This window comes from Mirounga leonina, unplaced genomic scaffold, assembly GCF_011800145.1.
Source record: "Mirounga leonina isolate KUSES-001 unplaced genomic scaffold, KU_Mleo_1.0 Mir_178, whole genome shotgun sequence".
Classification (NCBI taxonomy): Eukaryota; Metazoa; Chordata; class Mammalia; order Carnivora; family Phocidae; genus Mirounga; species Mirounga leonina.
The window spans coordinates 2,931,605-2,955,348 of record NW_023270464.1 but is presented as its reverse complement, the minus strand read 5'-3'; the positions used below and the strand labels follow the sequence as shown (position 1 = coordinate 2,955,348).

Below are 23,744 nucleotides of genomic sequence, written 5' to 3'. Positions count from 1 at the left end.
TCCTCAACTAAGAGTCTATACAAGCTTCTCAGAACATGCGTGATGAAGTCAAGGGCTAATGAATCTTGCCATATTCTGGGGGAACTGACCAGATCCTTTTTTTTTTTTTTTAATCATAATGTTGAATTCTCATAATGTAGTATGTGAATGATTTCTGTTTCCCTAACAGAGCTAAGTCCAGTCTCTAAAAACATGTAAGGACCATATTTTGCAATTATACCATAGCAATGGACTTTTTTTTTTGTTTTCAATACAAAGATTCCATATTGGGTAATTTGAAGACACAGAAAGGAGGGGACATGTCCGTGACATGACTAGAGTTTGTTGAACTGAGTGAAGTCATACATGCAGGAAAGATATGGATTGCTCACTTCTTGGTGGGACAGTAAATACTACAGCTGACTTGCTCTCTCTTAAGACAGCTCCAAAGGGGGGTGCCTGGGTGGCTCAGTCTGTTAAGCATCTGCCTTAGGCTCAGGTCCTGATCCCAGGATCCTGGGATGGAGCCCCATGTCGGGCACCCTGCTCAGCGGAGAGCCTGCTTCTCCCTATCCCTCTGCTGCTCCCCCTACTTGTGCTCTCTTTCTGTCAAATAAATAAATAAAATCTTTTTTTTTTAAAGATTTTATTTATTTATTTGAGACAGAGAGAATGAGAGAGAGCGCACATGAGAGGGGGGAGGATCAGAGGGAGAAGCAGGCTCCCCGCCAAGCAGGGAGCCCGATGCGGGACTCGATCCAGGGACTCCAGGATCATGACCTGAGCTGAAGGCAGTCGCTTAACCAACTGAGCCACCCAGGCGCCCTAAATAAATAAAATCTTAAAAAAAAAAAAAAAAAAAGATAGCTCCAAAGGGTCAACTCTTTTCTATCCATTCAATTAACTGGTGCCACTGAATGCAATTATCCCTGTGTCTTCAAGGACCCAATGGAGAGAAACACTTCCTCCTTATTGCTATTCATGCCTTCCATCAAAAAGGAGACTTCTGAAAGTGAGATCTTTAGCCATGGTCCCTCAGCCACAGCAACCTGAAAAATATGATGTTACTGAGGCCAGGGGACAGTGCAGGCCAGAGAGGTCAGTGCTCCCAAGATACAAGGCACAGCCCAGACCACCTCTACATATGATTCCACCAAAGGCACTTCTCTGAGCCCCCAGATCCCACCCAACTCTCCAGTGGAGGGTTTGTATTTGTTAAGCATCTTAATTTGATGCTCTCCGGGTTCCCATCCCATCGTTGGAGGTAAGAATCCTTATCCTGTGTGTCCCACAGAGAGAACCTCCAGACCACAGATCTCTACTTGCTCGGGACCATCTGGAGGGCAGGGAATAAAGCCCAGTCTTTCTGTCACTAGCACATGCTGTCCTTCCACCCACCTCTAAACTGCTATGAAAAGTAGAGGAGGGAACTGAGGCACTGAGAAACTATTTTTGTGTATAACTGCAAACCATGATAGCTTATGGAATATATGGAAATCGAATATGTCAGAATATTTTAAGATTCCCCTTTAAAGTAACATTCATGTGCACCTGGGGACTTTTAAAATTCGAAAATGGCAATGGGATGATTACAGTTTACAAATAAATGTGAAAACACCACGCAAACTCTCCAAAATTAGGTGTTCTCACCATTATTCAAAAATTTTGTAATTTTGCTGCCACAACTTTTTTTCCTTCCAAATGTACTTGGAGAGCATGAATGTTCTGGTTCTCTCCAGTTGACTCTTGTGGCTCTCCAGTTGACTATTTTGAGCAGACATGTATAACACAGGCCTCAGTGGATGTCCTGGGAAATGGGCTGAAAGAACACAGGGATAGCAAGAGCCAGCATATGTCACAGGCACTCAGCCTGGGAAAAGCAGCCCTGAGTAAAATGGGACAGCAACCTGGCTCAGGCCCATCAGCTCAGGCTCGAGGAGTATGGTTTTGGGATGAGTGCTCTGTTTGGGCTCACATTAGCTCGTAGTTTAAAAGGCCAGTACATTTACTAATTCTCTGTATCATTTTACTTCCTATCTAGATATTGCGGATGATGGTGGACTGTAGTGATTCACAGACCTGGATGGTACAGCCACATGGCCCAGGCCAAAATCCTAGCTCTGCCACTTCCCAGCAGCATGACCTGAGCCTTGATGGTCCACACCATTGTCTACAGCTGATGTGAAGTCTAAATGTGATGCCTGAAAACCATTGGTGATATGTTAATAACGGTAACTGGCAGCGTTAACACTAATAACAACAAATAATCGTATTTATTATTATCATTACAGAAAAATAAATTATTCAGTAGATTCTGGCTTCCTGGAAAGAGACCCACAGCCATAGCCTTGCTTTGAGCTTCCGCCCTCCAAGGGGACCCATCCAACTGCAGTACAGGAGATGACTGAATGGTGCTTTCCATGTTCTTTGTACACTGATCAAGCTGTTCAGTCTTTTTACTAATTGTTAGCCTCAGATTATTTCTCATTTAGATTATGCTAATATCGTATTTGAAAAACTGCATTTATACAGATGACTATGAAATAAAAATATAATTTGCTTCATTTAATCAAAAGATACTTTATTTCTCTTCTTTGTGATCAAAATAATGTGGTCTAAATTATTTTAGTTTGAATTTTCCCTTTTAAAAGGACCGGTACTATTATTCACTATTATTCACTTCAGGTTTTTGAGGAAGATCACCTAATTACACCTCCCAACTTTGCAACCTGATGGCTTGTAACACTAACAATTCAACAGATCTGGGAGTCAGCCCCTGATCAGTAGAAGCATAAAACCCTGAAGCGTACAGAACAGCAGGCTTTGTGAAGGACCAGCGTTTCCCTTCTCAGTAGAGAGACAACCCCAGACGACTGCAGGTCCAACAGAGCCCTCGCCAGAGAGGGTGTTCCATGGATATCTTTGCTGAACACTCCTCTGCACCGACCTGTACCTCTAAGATCTCTTTCAGAAATGAGGTGCATTCATCAGCAGCCATTCAGGATGCTGATAACAGCACTCAAAGCATTTTAAAGGTGTGTTACAAGACAAGACAGGTGGAAAAGGGCTGGGGTAGGAGAATTTCTCCAATTAAAGCCCCCAAACCATAGCCATATCTTCTTAAAGAGGCACAGAGCACATTAACATTTTAAAAATTCTGAGGGATCCCTCAATAGTAATAATTAATAATAGTTCTTGCTTAGCTTTTTTTTTCTTTTTGATCCTTTTTTACAATGTAATAGACAAGATGACTCTTGCATGTACTGTCTACTGACACCATAGGAATCACCTGTAGTGGTTAAGGGAGAGAATCCTGGAGTCTGACTAACTGGATTAAAACCTTTCTTCTGACACTTAAAATGTCATACGACTTTGTACCAGTTATGTAGTTTCTCTGTACCTAATTTTCCTGCTCTGTCAAATGGGACCAATAACATTGCTTATTGTGCTATGGATGTTCTGTAGAACAGGTAAGGTAACCCCATTAGTGGCCTTGCAGAGAACCTGGTACCTGAGTATTCAGCAAATTTCAGCGTTAATGATTATTGTGTTGTTATTAAGTGTTCATGACCCTGTGATATACTTTCCCTTAGTTATTGGAGGTGACCTGGTGACATTTCCTGATCCCTGCAGACCCAGGCTCAGAGACCCTGTTCTACATAGGCAGAAGGTGGGACAAAGGGAGTGAGCATGCTGGTATCCTACATTGAGAGCTGGACCTGTTGGACTGTTGTCTGTTCAGACCTGTGGCCCTAGGGTCAAGCTGCCTTCCAGACCCCCAGGCCTCAGGTTCATCCGGACACTGGCAAATGCCCATTCACTTCTGCCTCTGTACTCACATCTGCCTCCCAGACTTGTGACATCTGTCAGAACCTGGCACTCCTCCAGTGGTGAAGCCTTAGCAACTCTGGGCAGACCATTCCTTTGTCCTAGCAAAGCCATAACAGGATGATTTAGGTTTATAGTCATAATGCTGCTCTGTTGGAAAAAATGGAATCTACTTTCACATACTGTAATGAGGTTGGGTTGACTACAACTCACTTCAGATAGATTATTTAATATTGTGGAAGACAGTGTCTTACGATTAAGGAGCTATAGAACGTGTATATCTAGAAAATTTGGAAATTCACATTTTCAGTACACCTCACTCCTATTGATGCTAGATAATTACAGTTCTTTGGTACTTATATTTCTCTACTTATCTCAATAATGACAAATTCTCCAAGGCCAATTCAATGTGAAACTCAAGAAGCTTTAGCTTTAGAGCTCTACTTGCATAGTCCTCATCCAGACTTGGGGTGGGGTCTTAGAGATTTTATATTTGTCTATTTTATATTCTCTTTCTTAAAGAGAGACTCTGAAAAGGTATAAGCTAATAGGTCTGCAAAATTTAGATCTGCCCCTCTAAATACATTTTAGTTCTGCTTTTCCAGGTGAGAAAAAGAGAAAATTATTTAACGAAGAGTAATCTAGTAACATTAAAAAAAAGGAAGGGGGAAACTTACAGAAAGGACCATTGCAACAGGGTAACCTCTGCAGGCCATAGAAAAGTCCTGGAGATCTTTTTGAGGGATGCTTTTCTTACTAGACCCATTAAAAATACATAACAATATAGTGCTTTTAGTTTTTTGATACTTTCTTCTTTTCAAACTAGCTTTTTATTCAGCTAACACTTTTAGGAATAGTTACCTGATTTCCTATGTGTTAATCTAATCTTGAATGTAACTCTGCCAGTCACCTATCTGTGAGTCTAAACCAGACATCCGCATACACACATGTACACACATTTTCCTAGGGAAAACAGTGTCAATCAACTTGAAGTCCTGGAAAAAGATGAAAAAAAAAAAAGGGGAAGAAAGAGGGATAACTGGAACCCTGAATTCTTATGGTTCTCTCTAAGCTAATTTACCAGGAAATGTATTGATAATTATTTTCCATCAATTTTTGATATCAAATGTATTGATAATTATTTTCCATAATTTTGCTTTCAGGAATTGAATTCAACCATCCCAGAGAAGGGATGCACTAGATAATTGCTCTTCAGCTCTATACTTATCTAAAATGTATTTAAATGATTATTTCATTCATGCAGCTTCATAATAATTAGCTGAATAGAGAATAATGTTTTTTTGAAAATATAAGCCTTCCTTTAATAATTTAAAAATATTAAAAATATTATTAGAACCTATAAAATATATTGTACATTAGCTAATAATCCAGTTGCCAAATGACCAGTGTCCAGTACAGATCACTAGTGCTCTTGAGAATCACTCAGAATCTAATCACATATTTAAATGCTCATTAAATTGTGTAATTCCAATTACATGCTATAATATTTGACTATTTTTCTGACTTAAAAAAGATGAATACCCAATTAATCAAGTCTTCTTTCTGGGCCACAGAACAATTTTGAACAGGAGATGTTAATCCTTGCTTTAAAATTAGTGTCAAAAATAGTTTTATTATGCAAATATTCGGCAAACATATTTTCCCTTTCATTGGCATGAAAATTCACATTTGAGCCTTATAATTAAATTAACACATCAAAGGAATCATGCACGAAATTATTGTTTCAAGATAAAAAGTGACTGTATGGGCAAGACTGGTGTCATGATGTCAAAAAATTGTAGTTGAACTATAGCCTCTGAACTTCCTTAATACTGTAATGATACGGTTACTTTACATTTTAGATATCATTTAAAAATAGCACATACCAAGGGCAACTCTAGCCGCAGATGCATCATAATTGATCCAGAAGGACACCCATGAGAGAATCGTAATTAATATAGAGGGCATGTAAGTCTGGAGAATGAAGTATCCAATGTTTCTCTTCAACCGAAAGCTCAGTGAGAGCCGAGGATAGGCACCTACGGTAAAGAGACAAAGATTACACTGGAGAAAAGACATAGCAGACAAAGAGTTTGCCTTGACCTCCACTGTTCAACAGCATGCATTTGAAAAGCTCATGAACTGAGAGGTGGCCACTGCAATTTGCTTCTGTCTGCCTAATGGTATTTATGGAAGAATTGGGAGGGGGGTCCATTTTAGTCTGTAAGAGAATATTGAGGATACTCTTCTAAAGCCAAGTGCTCAGCTGAGTACCATCCCTGGGAAAATTTTGGGAAAGTATTTAATTTAGAATACAGAATCATGCCAAGTACCTTGTTCCTTGTTTAATTAAGGACTGTTCTCTTCTCCATTGTAAATAGGGGAGATTTGGCTCAAGGTTTTATTGGGCAAAATGGCTTTTACCATGTTGTCCCTTCCGCCCATCTAGAGCAACACTGTACACAGATATGTGAATTGCTGATCCTCATCTAAGGACACTTCCGGGCTACCCTGAGAGCTGGAGAGGCACAGACACAGGGGCCAGTGTGCACTGTGATGATCTACTCTGACCACAGACAAGGCATTAAGGAGAGCCTCAGAGAAGCACCTTGTTCGCTTTCTTGTAAATGAATCCCAGTGCTAATCTGATGTGTGCATCTCACTTAGGACACTTTTGGAACCCCACCATCACAAGGTAAGAAAATCGCCCATTGATTATGTCACATTTTGTTTTATATTTGCCTGCTCTGTTTTATTTTGCTTTTCTTAGAGCAAAGCAAGGGTAGTCTCCATTTCTTCCTGTCCACTTCAACTGTCCACTGTATCAGTCCCAAACCTCCCGGCTCCTGATCTAGATTCTAATGAAGCTGCTGGAAGGACAACCAGTGAAAACTCAATGATCTTCTCTAATCACCAACTTCCTTGCCTCTTTCCCTCCCATCATCACTGATGGACGGTGCTCCCTTCCTGAGATCGCTGTACCTTGCTTCTCTTGACCTCCTTCTACTCCAAGACTGACAAGCTACTACTCTCTTCCTGCACCCAAATATATGCATTTTCCAGACTTCATTCCATGTCTTCTGTGTTTGTCCCTACATTCTTTTCTTTAGCCACCTGATTTACTCATATGACTATTAGTTCTATGTCGAAGATGAAGACTTATCTCCAGGGTTCTACTTTGGTATCAACTATTTTCAGTCAGAATTATATAAAGGAGAAAAGAAGCCACCTAAGAGACTTAGCACCTAAAGGCTGACAATCTGTGAAGTTTCTTCCAGTCGTTTTTGTGTGTATGTAGAATTTCTTTTACATAGCTCTGATCAAATGCATATAGCATACTGTCATCAGAGCATAAACATTTTCATACTTATTCAAATTATTTGTAAATACAATTTAAAATTCTTCCAAATTTTCCTTCAAATATATACATATGTACTCTAGTTTATAAATACATTTTCCTGAATGCTACAAATTTAGGTTATTTCCATTTTTACAAAACTATAAATAATATTCTTAAGAATATACTTGAGTAAAGTCCTTTTCTATATTTGGACTTATTTCCTTAGGACGAATATGCCAAAAGAGGAATTGCTGGGCCAATGTTTAGGCTTTTGATACTTATTGCCAAATTACTTTGCCCAAGAATCATGCCAGTATACACATCACTATGAGCACTTTATAGAATTGTCTATCTCACCTTGTAAACATGACAATGTTCCATAATATTTCTTAAAAATAACTTTTGCTAATTTCTTTGGGAAAAATTTTCCTTTCCGATCAATTTCTTTAACTGCATACTTCCTAAATATCTGTTTTTTTCTCTGTATTTAAGCTCATAAATGATCTGATTATACTATTTATTCATTTTTCTCATTTTTTGTTCCTCTTATTGTTTTCACCTATTCATTTAAGTTCTTTTGATACTAATCCTTGTTTGTATTGTCTGCAAGCATTTTCACAGTTGTTTGTTTTAAAACTTGTAATGGATTTGAGTGGGGGACATATAAATACTTAAATTTTTTGTATATAGAATTTATCCATTCTTTTTTCCTTGTTATTTTTAAAACTTGTTTTTAGGCTTAGGTAAGTTCACAATAGAAGTTTAACCACAAACCTACTTTTAAGGTTGGTAATTATTTCAGTGTTCAGTGTGAAGTGTACATGTACACTGATTTTTATTCCCCAAACAGCTAACCAATCCTCCCAACACCATCAGTGGAATAAAATTTCCTTGACATAGGTTTGATAGATTCTATTATTGTTTTATATTACATTTTATGTATATGTGGATCATTGGCATGATGTGCCATTGAGCCAGGCCAGAGCCTCATTGTAGGCTTTCCCATCTCCAAATCCCTGGCCCTATGATCCATCCACACATTCCTGAAGCACAGCATGGACACTCACTGTCAACCCATACTCAAAATCTTCTATGGCTCGCTGCTTTCTATAAAGGTCCAAATATGCATCTGGGAATTTTAGTGTCTCCAAAATGTTTTCCCAAATTAACTTCAGTTTTATTTTCTACTATTTCTCTTCATTAAACAGACCATTTTCTAGCCCAAAGAGTGTCCTCACTGCCTCAAAATAATTGTCCATATTTCCTGCCCCTGCTGATTCACACATACTTTTCCCTCAAGAAATGTCTTTCCTTATCCACACTCCAAAACCTTGGTCAAATGCCACATCTTCCATGAATCCTTTCTTCTTTCCTCCAAATAGTAGTCATTACCTTCTTGAGTCATTTTCTTTTTCATTAAAATTATTATTATTTAACAAGACAAGATCTTCCTTAGTACATTCTACAGTCCCCAAGGCAGAGTTTGTGAAGTGATGTATTTTTCATATACTGTGATGCCTAGGTAAATGTCTAAACTATCATAGGTTATCAACAAATACATCTGTTTGCATGAAAACAGGAGTATTTGGTTTAGTTATGTGATTTTCTAGCAAGTGTAATACTCAAAATATTCAATATCTTTATTGAATCTTAGTTTGAAATCCCACAGCAACTTCAGTATCTTTACTGAAGTAACTTCAATGTTGGATCGTAGTTTGCAATTTCATGACAATCTCATGCTTTACTTATCACTTATCATTTGCTTCTCTTGTTTCAGATATGTCTCACTATATCCACTATACTTACAATAGTTTCTGTATTCATCAGGATAAGCTGACTTATGTTGCAATAACAAAAGCCCCCCCTCCCCCCAGGTCTCTGCAGCTGACAAGAAGGATTTTTTTTTTCTTGTGCTACATATCCACTTATGCTGTATCTGGAGCACTGCTGGATATTGTGGTGGAAGTGCTACACTCAGCTGCCCTCACATTTCCTTGTCTAAAGCAAGTCTTACTGTCAATCCTTATGTCATTGGAGAACAGTTTAGTCCCCTCCCAGGGGAGAGCAGCAGATATTTTTTGAGTAAAAAATTAATCTACCATATTCCTCAACTTTCCATTTTCAAGTCAACTTTCCTAATATTTCCCAAAGTATACCTTCTTCAGGGAAACCATTCCCAACAGAGGCAAATATCAATACTTAAGTAATGAAGTACAATTGAGGCTGTTGGGAATTCTTGTCCCTATAACATGGAGGCTAATGACATGAATGCACAGTCAAACATTTAGAAGATCATTATAGACCTTGAGGAAGGGAATACTAATCTGATTTCAAAAATACCTGAATCTCTGAAAACTTGCCAAGATATAACACAAAACTTAGAATAACACAAAATTCATAATACAGAACTTAGAAAATTAAGAAACATACCATTTTCTTATGTATTTGTCCAGTAAATATATTCTACTTGTCGAAATTGAAGTGCCACTTCAAATCAAAACAAGTATTAGGCACTCACCATATGCCCTATCCATTCTAGTCTCATAATTCAGATGTGGGAATGGTGAATGGAGCAGACAACAAAGATGAAAAAGAAGAGGGTCTACACTCTCAACTAGCTCCAATTAATCCATGTCAGAGAGAGACTCATACAGACTGACCTTGGTAAACAGAGGTAAGAGCCACGCTGGAGATACAAAAATATTTTAGAGCATGAGAGCTGGTGATGCAAGAGAGGTTTCATGGCATCTGAACTGAAATACTATTCCTGGTTGGATAAAATTTTTTTTCAGTCAGGAAAGCCTTCAAGGTAAGACTCAGCTGGGCCAAGTGAAGAAAAGACTTTCAATATGCCATGAGAAAGAGACCTCAGAATGTTAATAAACACAAGAATTCTCAGAGATGTTGAGACATGTTCTAGGCTAAGGCCTTTGCCATTTGATATGCATCCTAAAGAGCACATAAAAGTCTTCTTGTAGCTCTGTTAGACAAAGTCCTTACACTGCAGGGCAAATGCCATAATGTATGCTGTATCTATGGGAAAACTCCCCACATGATCGTAGCTAATGGTTAATAAAGTTGAGAAGTAGTGAGTCAGCTACAGAAAGATACAGCCTTCAAAACAGCAATAGAAGCTTAAAAATTACAACAGAAAGGCACAGAAGCCCTAAAGCCTGTGTGCCAATGCAGATGTAGTCAGGTTCCCAAGTAGGTGCTGAGCCAACAGACAGAGGAACAGTCCCTGAACACAAGTGCATTGTTCCAGTTCAGTGCTTCCTTGGCAAAATTACCTATCAAAGATGCTGATCTCAACCTTTTCTCCCTAGATGCACTAAAAGCTATGCCAAAAACAAGGCTCTGGATATTTAATCTAGCCTAAATTAATATTGCTCTCTAAAGCATTAATATTGCTGAAGAACTCATAAAAAATGTGGACAGAGTATTGTGTCACCTTTGTGGAGGGAGAGAGCCACTCAAATGTGTCCATAAGGTAATAAACTGTTTTAGCAACTGCGGCAGAGCTGACCTATACACATGTGCTTCTCCCTCTTTAAGGTGGCCACTGTGAGAGGTTCTCCCACCATTGCCTAAGAAGCTTTGTGAGCTCTCAGCGATGCTCTTGGGTTTTTGTCGGCATGGCCTGTCTCATCATGCTGGGCTCATTCATTTATAATCTACTTTTCCACATTATAACATAACCTAAAATTCAAAATAGCGTTAGTAATTTTCTTGCTCCCTTTACAAGTCCCCTTAATTATTTTATGTTCAAAAAATCCATGAAGGGAAGGATATATATGAAATAGCATGGAAAGAAAGAAGAAAAACATGACAGGAGCTCAAAAAGTTGTTTTCAGATTGTTTCAATAGGCAATGATTCTCCTTCTGATTCTCCACAATAAAACCAGAATGTTGTATCACATGACTATGAAGCAAAGAGAAGGGGTGTCTAAAGGATCTAGTTTCAGCCTCATGGTTTCTTCCTTTGGGAACTGACTGTCCTATTAGACCCTCAGTTTTCTTGTGTTGAAATAGGACAAGAATATCACAAGTGAAAAAAAAAAAAAGATTTTATACTTCATCAGAATTATAGACTATTAACCCGCAAAGGAAATCACCAAGCAAATAAAAAGACAACCTGCAGGGGCGCCTGGATGGCTCAGTCGTTAAGCATCTGCTTTCGGCAGGTCATGATCCCAGCGTCCTGGGATCCAGCCCGGCATCGGGCTCCCTGTTCCGAGGGAAGCCTGTTTCTCCCTCTCCTACTCCCCCTGCTTGTGTTCCCTCTCTCGCTGTGTCTCTCTCTGTCAAATAAATAAATAAAAATCTTAAAAAAAAAGACAACCCGCAGAAAGGAAGAAAATATTTGCAAATCATATATCTGATATGGATCTTGTATCTAGACTATATAAAAAAGGTTTACAAAAAAACACAACCCAATTTAAAAATGGACAAAGGACTTGAATAGACATTTCTCCAAAGAAGAAAGTGTCCAATAAGAACATAAAAACATGCTCAACATTATTACTTATTAGGGGAAATGCAAATCAAAACCACAATGAGATACCACTTCATACTCACTAGGATGACTACAATGAAAAAAGATAGATATAGAAATACTATACTATTTGGTGATTCCACTACTCGGTATTTACCCAATACTAATAATACTAATAATATAAAAATACTAATTCAAAAAGATATATGAACCCCTGTGCAACATTGTTTACAATAACCTAGAAGTGACCTAAGTGTCCATTGATAGTTGAATGGATAAAGAAGATGTGGCTTAACACACACACACACACACACACACACACACACACAGGAATATTACTCAACAATAAAAAAGAATAAGATCTTGCCATTTATGACAACATGGATGGACTTAGATAATATTATACTAAGTAAAAATAAGTCAGACAGAGAAAGACAAATACTGTATGATTTCACTTATATGTGGTATCTAAAAAAACCAAAAAAATGAATAAACAAATAAACAAACAATGCAGAAACAGATCCATAAACACAGAGAACAAGCTGGTGGTTGCCAGAGGGGAAAAGTGTGGTGAATGGGCAAAATGGGTGAAGGGGAGTGGGAGATACAGGCTCCCACTATGGAATGAATAAATAATGGAGATGAAAGGTTCAGCATAGGGAATATAGTCAATGGTATTGAAACAGTTGTATGGTGATAAATGGTAGCTACACATTTAGTGATCACAGTATAATGTACTGAGCTGTGGAATCACTATGTTGTACACCTGAAACTAATATAAAATTGTGTGACAACTATATTTCAATTTAAGAAAAGACAATAGCAAATGTTGGTGAGGATGTGGAGAAATTAGAACCTTCATGTGCTTCTTGTGGGAATGTTAAATGGTGCCATCACTTTGGAAAACAGTATGGCAGTTCTTCAAAAGCGTTAAATATAGTTAGTTACCAAATGACCCAACAATTCCAATCCTACGTACATGCCTATGAGAAATGAAAATATATCTACAGAAAAACTTGTACATGAATGTTCAGAGCAGCCTTATTCCTAATACCCAAAAGGTGGAAACAGCCCAACGTTCATCAACTGATGAGTAGTTAAATGAAATATGATATATTCATACAATGGAATGCTATTCAGCAATAAAAAGAAATGAGGTATTGATATATGCTGCAACATGGATGAACCTTGAAAACACCATGTTAAGTGAAAGAAGCCAGTCACAAAAGGACCATATACTGTACGATTCTACTTATATAAAGTACACAGAAAAGGCAAATACATAGAAGCAGAAATTAGATTAGTGATTGCCCAGGATTAGGAGAATTGAGTTGGGGGAAATGGGGGGTGCCTGCTAATGGGTACAGGGTTTCTTTTTGAGTTGATAAAAATATTCTGAAAGTGAATACAGTCATGATTATACAGCTATGGAAATACATTAAAACCACTGAATTGTATAATTTAAATGGGTGAACTGTATGGAATCTAAATTGTATTTTGATAAATCTATTATAGAGAAAAAAAGAATACCTACTATTGTATTTTACTGGAAATTAAATAGCTTAATTTATATCAAGTAACAAGCATACTATCTGGCCCCAAATACACATTCGATAAATACAAGTTGCTTCTTTCTTTCCTCTTCTTCCTCTATGATGCCTTCCGTGTTCAGGATTCTATAATCTAAGAGGTTTTACCATTGAGCATTTTAAAAAAATTGTGCTAGAGGTTTAAAAAGTAATTCCGAAAGATAAAGGTAGTCGAGAATTACTTTTGGAGAGGAGATGTGGGGCAATGAATTTCTGAAGAAATCTGGCTTCTGTAGTGAGACATATTTCATAGGTCAGGAGCCCTTAAAGGAAAATGATTTCATAGCAACAGTTGTGATAGCTAAACTCTCATTTAGCACTGAGAGTAAGCTTGCTCTGGGCCCACCATTTTGGATTGAAGAATTAGCACTTGGCTAGGAAATACGGATGAATTGTCTCTTAGGATCCTTCTAACAAAAGTCAATGGGGGAAAAAAGAATGGGAATTTGTCTCTAGAATTTAAGATTAAATTATATTATAAATAAGATAGAGATGAAAATTCCTTTTAACATTTCATATAATACTTTTTCTAGACCTATAGTAGATGTTATTTATAGACCCAATGGACAATTATTTGATCACAGGGCTTTAGTTTACTAAAGCATGGAGTTCACAAATGGGCTTTAGAGAAAATTAAATGAATGTATTAACGGTGTGACATGAAGACTTGAAAAACACTTGCAATTTGTCATAATCATAAATGAAAAGCAAAATAGTATTTTGAAAATTGATTTTTGAAAAATAGAAAATTCACATATCTTAACAGAAATGTTTCATTATCATTCATTTTGGTATACTTCATTTTCTTTCTTCTAATCTTGGCAGAAGTATTTTGAAATAAAGCCAGAAGATATCAGTCCAAATGTACTCCAGAAAAAAAAAAAAAGGGAAGAGAAATAAAAACACCACATAATTAAAGAAGCATATTAAATGATCTGTTTTTCATGTATCTAGCAAAAACTTCAGTCTTTTAGCTCACACAAAACTAAAAAGTTAGGAGTAAATTTCAGATTTGGCAAAAACAAAAAATACATCCCAAATTTTGCTGGTCAGCAGAATATGCATTCAAGACCAATACAAAAGATGAATCCTCAATCTGGTGATCCTGTGTCCAGAGTGATATTTAAGGAGCTCTTTGATTATTAGCTAGATATATTTATTGAAATGAATTTAATGCAGTATTTCTTTTAACCTGACTCCCTTACCAACTGCTATTCAGGTGCTTTGCTTGTTTTTGTTTTTTTTTTTTCACAGCTTTTTATTGTTACAACCAAAGACTTAGATCTCCTTTGAGCTTTACAACACTTGGGATAAGTGTTTCCTCTATATAATGTTATTGGAAAAATACAGAATTATATTTTGAAAATGTGAATGCAAAATGTATTCTAATTTTTTTTTCTTTTTTACTCTCATGTATTAATAGACCAAATTAAGTAAGAATTAAATATTGAAACAAGTGTACTTTTTTTCTAAAAAAATAAAGAGGAGTAGAAAAAAAACTAATGGTGTTTGAGTATTATAGAATAGGTAACACTTTCACTGGAAACAACTTGAAAATGGACAAAATTTAAATACATCTCCCTGAAGACACTGGAGAAATAGCAAGCCAGTAAAAATCTGGGCCAAGATCTGGGAGAAAAAAGAAACAGAGAAGTGAGCCACATTTCAGGTAGCTGAAACATATACTTTCTAGAAGGAAAAGATGAGAGGTTAAGTAGGACATTTGACAGATTCATGGACTAAAAGAGCAGACACTAGGGACAGAGCACATCAAGTAGGGATTCCAAAGAGCTCTGTCCAAGAAGTAAAGATAAACCAGAAGGATTAACACATATATAAGGACTGGATCTGAACTCAGAATTACCTGTCATGGATTGCTAATACCTCTAGCTGCCTGACAGAGCTAAGCATAGTAGATCCTCTCTGAGGAAAGAAGACATTATCATACACTTCGAATTATGTCCACAATTTCCCCATGGATAATAATAGCAGATTAAACACATACAAAGAGAAAACTGTTGGACTGAAAGATAAGTCAGAAGAAAACTCCAGAGTGAAGCAGGAAGAGAAAATAAAATGAAAATTTCAAAAGGGAAAGTGAGATATACAGAAGATATAGTGGGAAGATCCAATGTTAGAATTGTAAAATTGGAATTAAAATTGGAATCCTAGAATAAAAAAGGGGGAGAGAATAGAGCAAAGGCAACGATGGCTGAGAATGCTCCAAAAGTACTAGAAGACCTCAAGCCAAAGATTCAGGAAGATCTACAAACTCCAGTTACAGAGAAAACCATATCTTGTTATATCATAAATATCAATGAAATAAAAAAAAGAAAAAATAATAAAAAATTCCTAGAGGGGGAAGAAAAAACAGATTAATCTCAAAGCACCAATTAGATCAACAAGGGTCTTCTCAATAGAAAGAATGGAAGCCAGATACAATGAAATATCTTCAAGTGGAAAAGAAAAAAAAATGCCAACGTAAATTTCTAGAACCATCATACAAGAATATATGACATAAGGTCATAAACAGTTAAAAAAAAAAAAACTAGAAGAAATTTGTGACCAGGAGACTCAGGCTAAAGAAAATATTTTTAAAATGTTTTTTAGGAAAAACAAATATTTCTTTGGGCAGAAGGAAACATTCACAGATAGTGACTTGGAGATAAAAGAAAGAATGAATAGCAAAGAAAAGAGGACATTTATAATTATATCTAAGTGAACATTTAACAACAATAAAAGTATCATACAAGGTTGTAAATATGTATAAAATTGTAATGACAATATAATGGCAATAGCATATATAAGTCAGAATGAGAAAATGGCAATTTAAGATGCACAAAGGTCTCTGCAGTGTTTGGGAAGAGATAAAAAGACCATTCCAGATAAATTATCAGAAGTAATAAATACTTTAGCGAGGTTGTTCAATCATAAATCATTGTGTTCTTATATATTAGCAACAAACAAGAAATAATGTTAAAAATTTTTACCATCTATAATCACACCAGAAAATATCAAACATTTAGAGAAGTTTAACAAAGATGTGCAAGATTTCTATACAGAAAACCCTAAAAGGTTATTACTACAAATTAAAGAAGACCTATATAAATGGAGATAAAATATATCAGATTGGAAAAATTATAATAATGTGCCTTTTCCCCAAATTAACTAAGGCATTCCTAATAAAGAGACAAACCATTTTCTAGGTGAAAATTAATGATCTGATTATAAAAGTTATAAGGAAATAAAGGACCCAAAATAATCAAGTCAATAGTAAATATTAATAGTAAATAGTACAGTAGTAAATAGTAAATAGTAAAGTCGATAGTAAATAGTAAATGAATTAGAGCAGACACTTCATCTACTTATCATGAGATAAGGGGTATAAAGATGGATAAATAAATACATGGTACAGAATATAAAGTCCAAAAGCAGATCTGTGCACATACAAAAAAATTTATGACAAATGTGTTGCTGCAAAGCAATGGTGTTATAGAAAATAATAAAACCTGACCCATCCTTCACACCACTCACAAAAGTCAGGTGGACTGTAGGTCTCAATGTAAAAAAGTACATTTTTGTAACATACTGTAATGTATAACAAGCTTGCACCTAAAATGTATAAATAATTCAAATAAATTAATGACAGATAATTAACAAAAAAGACTTGTACAAGTAGTTCACAAAAGAGGATCTCCAAATAACCAATAAGGAAAGGTGCTCCTTCTCACTAGTACTCAGAAAATGGAAGTTAAAACCAAAAAATATCACCTAACACCCAGGAGTGACTTCCATGTGAAATGCTAGCAAGGTTGTGGGGCAAAAGGAACCCTCATGCATTACTGGTATGAATGTGAATTGGTAAAACCACTTTGGAAAACAACTTGGCATAATCATTAAGCTTGAACATTCACAATTACACCTGCAGGTATACACTCAACATTTGCGTGTGCATATATTCACAAACAAGTACAACAATGTTCATAGTAGCATTAGTCATAAATCTACATCTGCAGTACAGTGGATAAACAAATGTGGTATACTTGCATAGTAGTGTAGCAATGAAAATAAATAAACGACAGTGACAGGGACGGATTTCATAAGCATAATGTTCAGTTAAAGAAGATAGTCACAAATTAATTAAAACTCTATTATCCCATTAAATAAGGTTTAAAAACACAAAATTATACTGTGACAAGATAGTCGTTTCCTTTGAGAAGGAGGGAGGTGAGGAAATTAGGAGAAGTCATTGTGAGGATTTTGTGGTTCTACTTTTTGACCTAATTGCAGTTATAAGATTATTCACTTTCTGATAATTCTCTTAGCTCTACATTTATATTTTAAGTAATATTCTATATGTGCTCATACAGAAAAGTTTTAAAAGTTATCATTAAAGTAAAAAAGAAATAACAATCTATGCTTCTGTATAAAAAAATAAAGCATGAGAAAAATTCTAACCATTCCTGGGAATGTTTTGCTTAATTGGAGTCTCTTAGAAGTCTTTAAAACTGGAGTTTGACAATTTACTTAAAATTCTCACATTTTTTTTTTTAATGAATTGGGATCTATTTTCTTTAAGGACATTCAGCCAGATATTTTTGGCACATCCCAAATACTTCAGTAACACATGTGCATTTATTTTGTTTGAACAGAAATTGGATTAAAAAAATGAAAATCTTTTCTTCATTGAAATTCCTGCTTGAGTCACTGGTTTAATTTCAGTAATTAGATTATGATGATATAACATTTGCTTTGTTAAATATTTTTGAGAGAATTTTCCTAGATCCCAACTTTTAAATGATTAAGGATTATCAATTTAGGGCAGGTTTAAAAGTTAAGTTCAGTAAAAATTTCTTACATTATTCCCAAATGCTTATATAGAAGGCCGATATCTTTTCAGATTTCAATAAAAAAAAATTCAAAGACTAATATAAGTTTCTACTTATTTTAAAAATACATTTTCAGTATTTCCCGAAATTCTACCATAGATCCCTTCTGGGTCTTACAGAAGTAGATGACACATTAAATAGAAATACACTGACTATAGTAAATACATTTTTTATTTTAATGGTTAAAGCAGAAAGAAAATGCCATGTAATCTCATATCTAGGTAACAAGTTGCAGAAGGGAGAGGATCCCCCCTCCTTGCATTGTTTCTCTTTGTCCCTCTGTATCCCTTTTAATTCGGCCTCCTTTTTCTTAGAAAGCCTTACTCATGCATGTTTTCAGGTTTGGCTTCATCCTATAGATTGTAGGTGCCAAAGAATAATCTGAGTACTCATTTTATAAACTCATTCATTAAAAAGTATGAGATCTTGTCATTTGCGACAACTTGGATGGACCTAGAGGATATAATTCTAAGTGAGGTAAGTCCCATGGAGAAAAACAAATACCATATGATTCACTTATATGTGGAATCTAAAAACAAAACAAATGAACAAACGAACAATGCAGAAACAGACACATTAAGTACAGAGAACAAACTAATGGTTGCCAGAGGAGAAGGGGGTAGGGGATGCACAAAATGGCTGAAGGAGAGTGGGAGGTACAAACTTCCAGTTATGGAGTAAATAAGTCACAGGGATGAAAGATACAGCACAGGGAATATAGTCAATAGTATTATAATAGCATTGTATGATGACAGATGGCAGCTACACTTATGGTGAGCATAGCATAATGTAGAGCAAGTTGTCAAGTCATTATGTTGTACATCTGAAACTAATGTGACAATGTGTGTCAACTATACTTTAACAAAAATTTAAATATAATTCTGGATCAAGAAGGACTATTTATCATGGATCCAGGACTTTCTAAGAAATCCAGTAGATTGAAATAGTGGATGACATATGATGAGCCTAATGAGAATAATTTATTTTCTTTTTTCTCTTTTCTGACTTTCAAGAACAATCTATATTTGGGGTTTGGGCATTTTGTGAAAATCTTGAGCACCTGGCTATGAACCAATAAATTAATTCAAAAGATCATCATTGCTTGCCTGACATATAAGAGAATGAGGGTAACAACATTTGACAGAAATTAATAATGTTTGACAGTTAATAAAGGAATGATACAGTCAATGTGTGAGTCAAAGTTTTCCAAAGGAAAGAGATAACTGTACCTTCTCAAGGAAAGCCAAGTGGAGGTGTTTGAACTGTCCACTGAAAATGTACTGGATTTGGACAGGAAAAACAGGAAGAAAATATATCAAGTGGGGGCTGTAACAGAACAAAAGTCTTTGGGCAGAATGTGGGAGCATATGCTTGGAGGAGAGAAAAAGAGTTAGATGCAACAACTATCATGAAGCCTCCATGCTGGGGACTTTTGTGATCTAAACTGAGGAGGACAGGTTGGTGCTACACCTGGAAACAAGGTGAATGAGCCTGAATCCCATGCTGCAAAGGCCAGTCATCAAAGTGTCTGGATCTGGGTAACGGCTTCATGAAAACGGTATTGCTCAGCTACTAATATGGCAGCAAAGTGCAGGAAAGCAGAGGCACATTCTTGACACCAAAGATTTCTGGGTGTTGGATGAAACAATTTTAGGGCCTTGGATTAGGAATTTGGTGGCCTCCAATCCCAATATGTTTTTAGAGACCTGCATAAAACACTGTTCATTAGGAACAAACGGCCCATTAGTGTACAGGCATATCAAAGAGAGAGTGGCATAGACTCTAAAGGTGGGCACTGTGGACATTATTTGTCATCCCAACTATGTACTTGCCCGTTTTGTAAGAACCCTTATAACATTAACATGTAGAAGTGTGGAAAATGATCATTTAAAATAAAGCATAAAAGACTAGTTTTTAAAATCATTGTCAAAAAATGTATTGGGGTTCCCATTTCTTAGGGAACTTGGGGATTAATCAGGATTCTTTCTAGCTTTACTATGCAAATTTGGTGAAATTATTATTATTCTTGAACATCGGTTTTCCTAAACTTTAACTTGGGCTAATTTATTTGTCCACTACCAGCCTCCAATGGACATTAGTGAAAAATGTTTAAAACAAGGTATTATAAATTATAATATAGCATGCTGCTGTGGTTAGAAGTTATAGTAATGCAGTCTTACTTCATTTTCTCTCAGGTTTAAAGGGGTTGATTTTTCCCAAAAACCATGTGTTGAATCATGGTAGGAACTGAATAATTACTTGTTGATATGATCTTAGTCATTTCTTTATTGTCTTTAAAACACACTTATGGAACACAGCTCCCTCTTTCTAGGTAAAAGTGTACTCCATTTCCTCCCAGGTACAATGGGGTTTTATGTGGATTTTAAAAAAATACATATTTTAGTACATTAAATATTTGAATATATAATATTATTAATTTTTAATAAAATCTCTTTTACAGAAATTATTCAATTACACTTCACTACATACTTAGTAACGATTGTCAGATTTTCTTTCCTCAATTCAATAACCATTCAGTTTTCAAACTGCTGAGTGGGTTAGGCACTGGGATACAGATATGAATCCAAGACAACCCCTACTCTTAAAACCCTCCAATAAGCCATTAGGAGCCCAATAGTCCAGGAGAACAATGTCATAAGTTTCCTAATATGCAAAGATTTGGTCAGCTGCTAGAGTATCTATTCTCAGACCCCTCAGAATATGCCTCATTCCTGACCCCACATATTTTAGTTAATGAGAGCTAATCAGTGCTTAATGTAGGTACTATTCTAGGCTTTTTGTTTATACTAACTCATACAATCCTCTCAAAAACCAACCAAATAGATATTATTAGTATCTCTTTTTTTCAAAGTGGTTAAATAACTTGCCCTGGGTCACACTGCTAGACAGTTTCAGCTGGGACTTAGGTTCCAACAGTCTGGCTCCAGCGTCTGTGTTTTTAAACTCTGTACATACTGATTCCCATTAAACACTCCTTTACTAATAGACTATGTGACATCATAGGGGGAACATCATTGAAACATGAAGGGCCAATGAGAAATCCCAGGGGACCAGACACTCCTTGTTTCTCTCCTTGATGCCATGCCCAGCCCCACACCTAGTTCATGCCAATTGCTGAGTGAATATTCATAACTTGGTTTTATGTGTGTTCCCTTCCCTGTAGCCTGCAACCCCATGTTACCCTGGGGATGGACTAACATAGCTGCCTGTGGGAAATCCCAGCAAGGGGCTTTCTACAAGGTCCCCAGTGGGCAGGACAAGGGCAAGGAGGGTAAAGCACAAACTTTCATGAACATCTCCTGAAATTTTGTACTGTATATGCCTTGCTTGCTTCCCAAAACCAGGCTTGCTTCCGCACATTGTCCTGCAGACTCTTGTGGCTGACCCATGTTTACCAACAGGCTGAAGTACAGGTGGAAAAAATCACATTAAATCCTCCATCATGGACTCTGCCTGGTCCAAATAAACCTCCAGAGCATTTGTTCTTAATTAACCCCTTTTTTGAGAATTCTATCAGGCTACAGAATTCTTCAATCCAGTCAACTGATCAAAATCTCATTAATTCAGAACACTTGTGGAAAGGAAAACAGATTAGTGTAATATTTAATTTTAAAATAAATTTTAAACAATGAGGCTTATGCCACTTTTTATGAATAGGCCAATTAGAATAATATTAAACTACAAGTTCTTTAAAAAAAGTTACTATTGAAGTATAGTTGACATACACTATAAAGTGACATACACTACAAACCTCTTTGAAGGTTGGAGGTTTGTAACTGACTGATATGGAACTCTTGGCTTATATCTTGCCAGAACTTGGTAGGTGGTAGGAAGAAGACATTGCACTACATTCTGACGGGCTGATGACTCTATGCACAGTTTAAATATTATCCCCCACATCTGTAGTATCTATTTTTTCCAGATGTGTTTGGGATATTTTCTACCATATAAATACTTCAAAGAAAGACAAAGATTGTACTTAGAAAACAGTTGCCCCTGAGTGGTTCTGTGATAGAGGATTCAGGAAGGCCATTCTAAGCGGTTGCATTTTCCTATGGAAGCACTGCATCCTCCACACACACCTCATCCAGCTTTCTGATGAGGCTGCATAAAAATGCAGTAAGGGATCCTCATGGCAGCACACTAATGGCCACAACAGCGACTTTCAAGACCAAGGCAGGCCATGGGCATTTAATTCCACTGAGAGAAAACTACCCTTGTGTTCTGAGCAGACCTTTTGCTCATATCACCTAGAGCGTGGAAGTTTGAATCCCTGTGTTAAAAGCAGAAAAATCATTTTATCCAATTCAACACAGGGCACATTTCTTGGTTGTAGAAACCATTCCTTAATCATAAGCCCATGTACTTGCTGGATCTTATTGCCCAGCGAGATGAGTGCCTCTAGTGATTATAGGGATATTTGTCGCACCTCTTGCAACAAAGGATAAAGTGGCACTGCATAAAAATGGACCTGATTGGTGTCTTAAATATTCAGGCTTTTGTCTATACTTGGCATGTCCCAGTGGTTCTCAGAGGCTGGGGTGGAGAGGAGGGAAGTTGACACTTGACTCATGGTTCACTTACCCAGGGACTATTGCTGCATGCCTAGGACATGTGAGGCATTACACAAGGTGGGGAAGGAGCTGGGGGTAAACCATGGCCAGGACAGGTCCTTCCTAGTGGAGATGTATCCTTGAGGAGGGAGGTACAGCAGAGCTAGAAGAAGGTCAGTGCAGTCTTATGGGAATGCAGAGTAGCCACTTAACTGAGCCTGGGTTAGCAGTGTATAGGTGTGTAGGCCAGGATCAAAAAGCCTTCCCAGAGGAAGTGACATCTAAATTAAACTAAAGAATGAGTTGGAGGTGGCCAGGTGAAGGGGAGGCAGGTGACTGTGGGTCACAGGCATTCCAGTCAGAGACAACAGTTGGAGAGAATAGACCTTCCCTGGGCTTCATGAATGCCCTCACAGGACTAAAGCGAACTGCGACCTACTTGTCATTGTTCAACCTATACTGACAGGAGAAAGCCAAGATGGGAGGTTCCAGCTCTGCCTCTATTTAGCATTTTCAACCCAGGGTTTGTGGTCTTTAGAATACTTTACAATTTACAAAGCACTTTTATTTATTACCTCAATCACAATATATGGCACTCAGCAGGAATGCAAAGGTAACAAGAAAGCAGTGCACAAATTAAAATACATATAGTTGTAAGTTAAGAAAACCTCAGCAAGGACAGACAGGAGAGCAGAACATACCTTCTCAGTCTTTAGACAGTTGAAATAAAGACGACAATGAAACCCAGGCCAGGGCAACCTTAACCAGATAGTATCAGGAGAAGATGACCTTGTTTCAAGAGGCATCGCTAACTGAGGGTGGGGCAACTTCTTGGACCATCAAGGCTGACTGCTACTCCAGAAGTGGGGAGAAGGTCTCTTACTTCTGGGAGGGGAATAGCACCACTTCCTCAGATCTTCCTCCTCCTTCTTCTTCACTTCTCTCCTCCCTCCCTTCCTTCCTTCCCCCCCTCCCTTCTTTCCTTCCTTCCTCCCTTCTTTCTTTCCTTCCTTCCTTCCTTCCTTCCTTCCTTCCTTCCTTCCTTCCTTC

General features: G+C 36.9%; 1 protein-coding gene across 2 annotated transcripts in view; it reads right to left on the bottom strand.

The window, feature by feature from the left end:
• The window catches only part of GABRB3 (gamma-aminobutyric acid type A receptor subunit beta3), a 229,938-nt gene that overhangs the window by 9,960 nt on the left and 196,234 nt on the right, over positions 1-23,744 (bottom strand). For both annotated transcript variants that reach the window (XM_035023936.1, XM_035023937.1), the window contains exon 7: positions 5,694-5,846. In XM_035023936.1, the coding sequence (XP_034879827.1) occupies positions 5,694-5,846 (153 nt within the window). The remainder of the gene's footprint in view (positions 1-5,693; positions 5,847-23,744) is intronic.